The sequence below is a fragment of the Vicia villosa genome, linkage group LG2 (assembly GCF_029867415.1).
Source record: "Vicia villosa cultivar HV-30 ecotype Madison, WI linkage group LG2, Vvil1.0, whole genome shotgun sequence".
NCBI classification, from domain to species: domain Eukaryota; kingdom Viridiplantae; phylum Streptophyta; class Magnoliopsida; order Fabales; family Fabaceae; genus Vicia; species Vicia villosa.
Window position 1 is genome coordinate 78,701,749 of NC_081181.1, and position 9,047 is coordinate 78,710,795.

Sequence of the window (9,047 nt, forward strand, 5' to 3'; positions counted from 1 at the left end):
ATACTGAGTAATTTTTTCCTACACACTGCAGGTTTCATATTGGCATGGGGTTCTCCACTTCTTTTTGGCACGCCACCTGGACAAGTCATAATAGTCAGAAGGAATTGTTCCCTAGTTTGTTCTGTGTTTCGCGGCTTCAGAAGGTAGCAGTAGCTGAAATGGGTGGTTAGACGGAAGATTTTTGGTTTTGGGGCGATTTCACAATTCCAGTTCACCTACGGGCTGCTGTAGCAGATGAGCTGTTTGAGTTGCGTCAGCTGCTCCTTGTGACGGTCCCTTCAATCGACGACAGGGATACAATTGTGTGGAGTTGAGGAAGCTGCTGGAAGGGACTTTTTCTCAGTTTGGGGGGCATTATTAGTCTCCTTAAATCGGTGCAAAGTAGCCTCTCGATTTTTCAACTTTCCTTCCATAAAGCTCTGGTGAAATTTCAAAACGACATTATTAAGATTCAAAGTGGGTTCCTATGGAGTAGTACAGAGGAGCGAAGGAGGATGCATTGGGTGAATTGGAATTCCGTTTGGCTTCGTGTCGATAAAGGCGGATTAGGATTAAAAAGAATTGAAGATTTCAATTTGGCTCTCCTTAATGGAGGTGGAGAATTTTGGTTGGATCAGAAGATATATGGTTTCGAAATTTGAAGGCTCGTCATGGGGATATAAATGCTTCAGATGGAAGATTTTGAGGTGAAAAATGGAAGGGAATTCAAATCTTAATGGTGGAATGACGTGCTTTATATTCACACAAATATACTAAGAAATTGTTTCTTAAACATTGCAGATTTCGTATTGGAATGGGGTTCTCCACTTCTTTTTGGAATGCCACTAGGACCAGTCGTACATGTCTGAAGGAATTTTCCCTAGTTTGTTCTCTATTTCGCGGCTTCAGAAGGTAGAAGTAGCTGGAATGAGTGGTTGTACAGAGGGGTTTTAGTCTAGGGGAGATTTTGCGATACCGTTTCATCTACAGGCTCCTGTAGGAGAGGAGCTGTTGGAGTCGCGGCAGTTGCTCCTTGTTACAGTTCCTTTGATCGGTGGCATGGACAAAATTGTGTGGAGTATCGACGGTGATGGCGGATACTAAGTTAGATCTTTCTATTTGTTGACAGATGCATTCCATATTCCTAATTATGTTTTTTAGTTAATCATTTATAAAAAGTGTTCATCAAAATATCGATGTTTAACATCATAAAAAATGGGAAGATTGTTGGAACAAGTTTGGTTGTACATCTGTATTCCTTAAGTTTTGATGATAACAAAGTATAGAGAACAATTTTGTACACTAATCATTTAATTAAGTATGAAAAATCTGAAGCTCGAAAAAATGACTCTAGACTTTGGATGAAGCTGGATAAAGCAAACTCTAGACTCTAGACTAAGAAGATTCTTAAATTTGAGTAAAGAAGACTCTGGACTCTGGACTCTCAACAATCAAAGTTTAAATACGAATAAGTGTTCATCTATATAACCAAGAGAACACATCTGAATCATCAAGCCAGATTCACTCTAATATATCAAGCCTCATTTTTGTTTAGACTCTGAAATCCAAATCTACAAGGCTCTGAAATTTGATCCAGTTTTAAATCATCTTAAATACAAAGTCAATGATTGAGAGAACATTGATTGAAATAATGTTATGGGATATAGTTTATTCAAGCGAAAAAATCAAATACTCCCATAAAAGGAGAAATATGCTAAGAAATACTACAAACGTATCTCCATGTTTTGCGGCTGTACCTCGCTCCACTACTACAGTTATGAAATTAATGTAGTTTCCATTTCCACTTACCAAAAATACTATTCATCATCTTCCAACTTCATCCTCCAATGTTACTATTCATCATCTATTTAAATATAACAGGGAAATTTGAAGAACAACAAACCATTGTAAAGAAACTGTGTACAGTTGTGAGAAAATAATTGTTGATAAAATCTCTTTGTGAAAAGATAAGAAACAAAGAGAAAAAGAAAAGAGAGATATTATACAACATTTACTACACTTAGAGGTTTTCATTGTATATTCCATTTAAGTGTAAAGTCTGAATTTCAAATTGTGTATCAACATGTTAAGAAGCATTATTGTAAACACACAAACTTTGTATTGTGCTCTGATTGTATTCTTTGAGGGACTAAGTTTAGTATATAGCCTCTAGAAGTCATTTACAATTAGTCTTTGAGATTGTATTTCTTGGGGGACTAGGTTTAGTCAGTAGCCTTGAGAAGTCATTGACAATTGGTCTTTTAGTTGTAATTTAATTAATTAGTAGATTAAGTCCTTATTGAGAAGGAGAAATCACTCTGACAATAGACTGGATTAACTTTGTTAATAGTGAACCAATATAAAATTTCTTGAGTAGTTTTTATCATTCTTTAGTTTGTTTTTGGCTGCATAAAATATTATTATATTTGACACTGAATTCAAACCCCGTTTCTTGTTTTTCTTGAACCTTCAGGATTATATAATCAGATTTTATTATTAAAGAACACATTAATTAAGTTTTACCCTAAACCTAACTTATCTATAGTCGCTCCAAACTCGTAGGCATCATTTTGTGAGATGGATTACAAGACAGAAAAAGTCATCAAGGTTTTGTGTTGTATGTTGTTCTTCTAACACCAACTTTGAATTAAAAAAAAATTGCTCTTGCAATCTATCTCACATAATGGTGTTTTTGTTGTTGTTGTTTCCACCTCTTGCAAGGCCATTGTTATATTTTGGAATAACATTTCTATGTTCTCAATCAAAGAAAATATTCTATAATTTATTACTTTCCTTGATTGACAAAATTGAGATATTTATTCCTAAACATATTGTAAATTGCAAGCAATGTTGTTGTTTCACAATACAAGTCTTTTTTTTAATATATCAGCATACAAAGAAAATGGTAAATGGTAAAAAATTGGTAAAGGAAATAATACATGTTACATTGAATTTTTTACCATTTACCATTTTTTTTGCAAGTAATATATTTACTCAGTTCATTTATAAAACTAAGGGGATTGTCCTTATTTTGTTTTATTTTATAAATAAAAAGAAATAAATTTTCCCCTCGATTTTATAAATGAACCGATAGGTATAGTTACTCAGTTAAGCAACAACGCCCATGATATTGCAAACACATTAATCCACAAGAAATCCTCTACTTCCAATAAGAACTCGAACACCACATTATATATCTTAGGCGATATCTTTGTGAAACTCAAACTTTGATAATGAAAATGTTTCCCATAAAAAAATTTGTTCCAAGGTTGGAAACAAATCTTTACGATGAATTGCAAGTGCATAAATTTGTTCTAAGGTTGGTGTTCTTATATAATATCTTATTTTTTTACTGAAATTTTATATTATGTATCTAACATTTTTTATGTTATATAAGAAATTGGGTGCGTAAAAGACAATTGAACTTGAAAAGCATGGGTATGCAAAAGAATTTGGATTTATTCAAAATGGTGACGATGAATCAGATTTGTCAAAAATTTGTACTTGTAGATAGAAACCAACACAATGTAACATAAAAAACTTTGAATTGAATATTCTGTGTAAAAAAAATTTTCCTTCGGTTTTTGAAAGAATTCGAGAGGTATGTGGCTCTAGTTTTAAAAATATAAAAATGATGTATTTGAGAATCAAACCAATGATCATTTAAATTATTTCCTCGATTTTTAAGAAACCGAACGGTGAAGTGGAGAGTTTTTATGACACCCTTCGTTACTTGGCTCTGTGACCGAGATAAATTCGCAACCGAAGTAAAATATATTTTTGTAGTAGTGACACGTCCACAATTAATTTCTTAAAAAAAATTATCTTTATCTCATTTTTAAATCTTACCATTTTACTAAATATCTCAAACTGAATTAATAAAATCTTGGTGAAACATTTGCTTACATCATGTCTCAAATTACAAACATGAAAAATTAAATCTAACAAAATAAATTCTCTCCGCAACACAACCATTAATAATGAATAAATCATGCGTCATGACAAACCACTTTACGAGAGAAAGATAGAAAATATCACGAGCTAGATTATGGAAGAAAATCAGTAAATCCATCAATAAGATCAGGATGATCTTCTAAGAGTGAAACAACCTGGGAAAAAAATCCATTTAATATTAATGAGCAACACAAAAATAAAGTAGAAAAATGGATGGATGAAACACACAAACATAACACATACCATTTCATACATTTCGTCAAGGTTTTTGTCTTTGTTTTTGAACATACTCATTATGTCCAGAAACAAATCGTACACATAAGGTTGACTTTGAAATCGAATCTGCATAGAATGGACTCATTATACTTAGTGAAATAAACAAGGAAATATATGATTTAAATTTTCACTATAAATGATAAAAATTAATGTGTATTTAAAAAAGTTTATTTTTTTTGACAGAAAATAAATGATATTTATTCATTCAAATCGATAGAGTACATCGTTGCAATAAAAAATTTATTTTATAACTTAAAATCTTCATACCTTCACTTTAGCCAAGTAATTTTTAGCGTCCTCTTTATCTACTACTTGGGTATTTGGTTTTTTTGGTGGAGGATTAATTTCAAATTCATTTGGCAAAAAATTGTTAAATTTCAATAATAAATCTTCATGTCTTTTAAACAATTTCTCCACTCTAGCTACCATACCCTTGATATCAATTCTACAAATAAAACAAAAAAAAAAAAACAAAAAAAAAATAAATCATACTACAATAAATAAATTTATACCTTTTATCCTTACATGAATTCAACTAACCTTCTAATCTGATAATCTTTCATGGCCCTTAAATATTCATGATACTTATACATCTCATCTTTAAATGCAACTTTTATTTCATTCAGAAAGATGTTTTGCATCACCAATTGTTATTGATTCTTCTGTACTTGTTCTCTTATTTTTCTAAAAAAAAACATAAAAAATACTCATCATTAGTTAAATTGATGATATTCAACTAAACTTTTACTCAATTAATCAATAAAATTGGAAAATAAATTCATTAGAAAAATGATTCAATCCCAAATATGCATGAAATTATAACTTTAAAATATTAAGAACTTTATTAAAGAATAGAAAACACAACTTTGGAGCAACAACTAAAAAATAATTAAAAATATTCACTACTCATTTTACAATACTAATTTTTAATCAATAATGAATTTGGGAACAAAAAGCTTCGTCAACAATGATCATCTTGAAGGTATTAAAAATTGTAAAACAAAAAGGATAGTTTGAAGTATAAAATCACATTCAATGCAAAGCAACATTATGGATGAATTTTAACAAAAAAAAGTAAAAATTTATAGAATAGTACAAGTAATAAAGCTTTAGAAATCACATAAACCGGTAGAAAATGAAAAAATAATTTGTGTAGGGTCATTTTTTTTTTATCATATTAATATAAGTACCTTTATCATCTTCAAATACTAATAGAGAGAACTTGCTGAAATGTATATTTTTTCCTCAAATTTTGAGTTCGAAAAGTAAAAGCACGACAATAATAATGAGAGTGAAAAAACTCACAAATATATATAATTTTGATTTTTGAAGTTATTAGAATATATTACCTTTTGACCAAAATAATAATATTAGTATTGGTTTAAATTTGGAAAAAATTAAAGGTATTATGTTAAAAGAAAAATTCATTATTATATTTGATAAACCACTAGATAATTGTTTTTTTAAGCAATTAGAAATTATTATGGTTTCACAAAAATATTAAAATATGGAAAAAAATAAAGGTATTATTTTAAAACAGGGGCTTCTTAATATATTTGATAAATCAATTAATATTTTTCTAAGTTATTAGAAACTATTACCTTTTGACAAAAATAATAATATTAATATTGGTTAAAATTTGGTAAAAATTAAGGGTACTATTTAAAAACAGGGCCTCGTTATTAAAATTGATAAATCAATTAATATTTTTTTTTATGTTATTATAAATTATTACCTTTTGACCAAAATAATAATATTAATATTGGCTAAAATTTGGAAAAAATTAAAGGTATTATTTTAAAACAGGGTCTCATATACTATATTTGATAAATAATATTTTTTTTTAGTTATTGGAATTTGTTACCTTTTGACCAAAAAACAATATTTGATAAATATAATATTTTTATTTAATCAAAGCTAATTGGTTCAAAAAAAATATTGGTAAAATTTGCTAAAAATTAAAGGTATTATTAGAAACAGGTTCTCATTATTATATTTGATAAAACAATTAATATTGATTTTTTACGTTATTAGAAATTATTACCTTTTCACCAAAATAATAATATTAGTATTGGCTAAAATTTGAAAAACATTAAAGGTATTATTTTAAAACCGGGTCTCATTATTATATTTGATAAATAAAATATAATTTTTTTAAGTTAGAAATTATTACCTTTTGACACAAATAATATTATTAATATTGGTAAAATTTGGTAAGAATTAAAGGTATGAGTAAAAGCATGGTCTTATTATTATATTAGATAAATCAATTAATTTTTATTTTTGAAGTTATTAGAAATTATGACCTTTTCATCAATATTCTAATATTATTATTGTTTAAAATTTGGTAAAAATAGAAGCTATTATTTTAAAACGGGTCTCATTATTATATTTGATAAATATATATATATATATATATATATATATATATATATATATATATATATATATATATAAATATATATATATATATGTATATATATATATATATATATATATATATATATATATATATATATGTTAAATTATTAGAAATTATATCCTTTTGACAAAAATAATATTATTAATATTGGTTAAATTTGGTTAAAACTTAAGGTATTAGTAAAAACAGGGTCTCGTTATTATATTTGATAAATCAATTCATATTTATTTTTTAAGATATTAGATATTATTACCTTTTCACCAAAATAATAATATTAATATTGTTTAAAATTTGGTAAAAATCAAAGGTATTATTTTAAAAGAGGTTCTCATTAATATTTTTGATAAATCAATTAATATTGTTTTTGTAAGTTATTAGAAATTATTACCTTTTTACCAAAATGATAGTATTCATATTGGTTAAAATTTGGTAAAGATTTAAGGTATTTGACTTATAAGATTTTTGTAAAAAAAATAAATACAATTAATAATTTTGATAAAATCATAATAAAAATTTCAACTTTTATTTTAATTTTTTTCTCATTTGGTATATTACTTAGGAGTTGGGTTTTGTTTTTTAAAATGAGACCTCTATGTGTATTTTGATTTAGTTTTGTGTTTTGGTATTTTTTCAGTTATTCTATATTTAATTTATTTCCTTCTTATTTTTATTGTACATGTATTTCACGTTATTTATATACTATATATTTGTTAATCCAAAAATAATTTCTTCTTTTTCAAATTTTATAACTATTGAGATTAATCTTCCTGTAATTAAACTAGATAGAATCTTTGTGCTTTTTTTTATTTATTTGTATTGTGCAACATTACACATTTATAATTCCAGACAAGAGTATTTGTGGACACTATTTTAGGAAAGATCAATCTTTTCCCTGGATAATCACAAGTAAAATTTATTAACGACTATTCTTTGAATTAGGTTTAAATCACCTAACTTAGAAATTATATTGGCAAGTTAATTGTAACTAGTTTAGAAAGATATTATGTTGGTTTAAATCACCTAAGTTAGAAATAATTAAATTTGTGCTTCGAGCTTATTTCATAAGAGCCAATTACATACATTTGATAATCAGAAATGCTATTAACCAAGTTCATTACTGCATTAACCAAGTTTTTACACTGCATTAACCAAATTTAGTGACTACTGTAAAATACTATTGAGTGTAAGTGTTGGTGTAATAATGAATAAAAGTGAAAAGATTTCATAGTTCAATCATCTCATTTTAGTACGGTAACTTGTTTGATATTATTTTTAAGTTATTGAATGATTAAGGAGTTTGATGAGTTGAGATCCTCTCCATTTTGAAGGATAGAAAAACACTTAGAAAGGAGGGGGGGTTGAATAAGTGTGACTTTAAAAACTTGTAAGATAAAAAGAATGAACACAATTATTTTTATACTGGTTCGTTGTTAACGAAACTACTCCAGTCCACCCCCTTAGAGTGATTTACCTCAACTGAGGATTTAATCCACTAATCCAACAGATTACAATAGTTATCCACTTAGAAAACTTCTAAGTCTTCTTGAGTATACAGATCACAGCTTGATCACTCTAGGAAATCACCACTTAGAAAACTTCTAAGTCTTCTAAAGTCTACTGATCACAACTTGATCACTCTAGGAACCCTTTACAAACAATGTAAAATAATGTTTACAAGAGTAAGATTGCTTCTTATAAAGCTATAATCACAACAGTGATATTTCTCTTAAGTTCTACGCTTAACACTCACTAAATATTACAAGAGTTTGTGAGGTTGAAGATGAAGTTCGTGAGATTTGATTTTGACAGCGTTTTGGTATAATTGCACAAGTGTTCTCTCCGCTGCTTCTGATTTGAACTTCTATATATAGGCGTTGAGAGAAGATGACCGTTGGGTTGCATTTAATGCTTTGCATGAATAGTACAACGATGCATTTAATGTTTCACACTTTTGTCAACTACCTCGAGCCATGCTTTTGCTGCTTTTACTGACTTTGCCTTTTGTAGCTTCTAACGTTCCTTTTGTTAGTCAAAGATTAGACTTAATAGCCTGTCATCTTGTACTTGTTTCTGAACTCAGATTTGTAGATAACAACGTTTGAATTTCAGAGTCAACAGCTTGGTGCATAGCATCTTCTTGTCTTCTGACTTTGAAGATCTTGAGCGTGATACCATTCAGAACTTCAGTGCTTCTGCTTCTGACTTCATGTTCTTCTGATGCTTCATAGCTCATGTTCTCATTCTGCTTGACCATCTTCTGATGTCTTGCCAGAGCATGTTCTGATGTAGCCACCATTCAGAACCTTCTGAGTCAGTGCTTCTGAGCGCTGATTTGTGCATACTCTTTATGTATTTTCTGAAATGGAAAATGCAAAGGATTAGAGCACCACATTGTCTTATACAAAACTCTTATATA

At 28.2% G+C, this 9,047-nt stretch overlaps 1 protein-coding gene across 1 annotated transcript; it reads right to left on the bottom strand.

The window, feature by feature from the left end:
- Positions 1 to 4,025: 4,025 nt before the first annotated feature.
- Positions 4,026 to 4,772, bottom strand: LOC131649421 (paired amphipathic helix protein Sin3-like 3). The gene is made up of 4 exons (XM_058919180.1): positions 4,750 to 4,772; positions 4,477 to 4,654; positions 4,177 to 4,275; positions 4,026 to 4,088 (listed from the first exon to the last, which is right to left on the bottom strand). Exons 1-4 carry the CDS (start codon positions 4,770 to 4,772, stop codon positions 4,026 to 4,028), a joined length of 363 nt encoding a protein of 120 aa, XP_058775163.1.
- Positions 4,773 to 9,047: the final 4,275 nt, after the last annotated feature.

Excerpts from the sequence above, each read along its gene's own strand:
- LOC131649421 (XM_058919180.1), bottom strand. The coding sequence starts at position 4,772 with ATGAAAGATTATCAGATTAGAAG. Across the intron at positions 4,655-4,749 it reads AAAGATTATCAGATTAGAAG|AATTGATATCAAGGGTATGG; the intron begins GTTAGTTGAATT and ends TTTTATTTGTAG. Across the intron at positions 4,276-4,476 it reads ATTACTTGGCTAAAGTGAAG|ATTCGATTTCAAAGTCAACC; the intron begins GTATGAAGATTT and ends CATTCTATGCAG.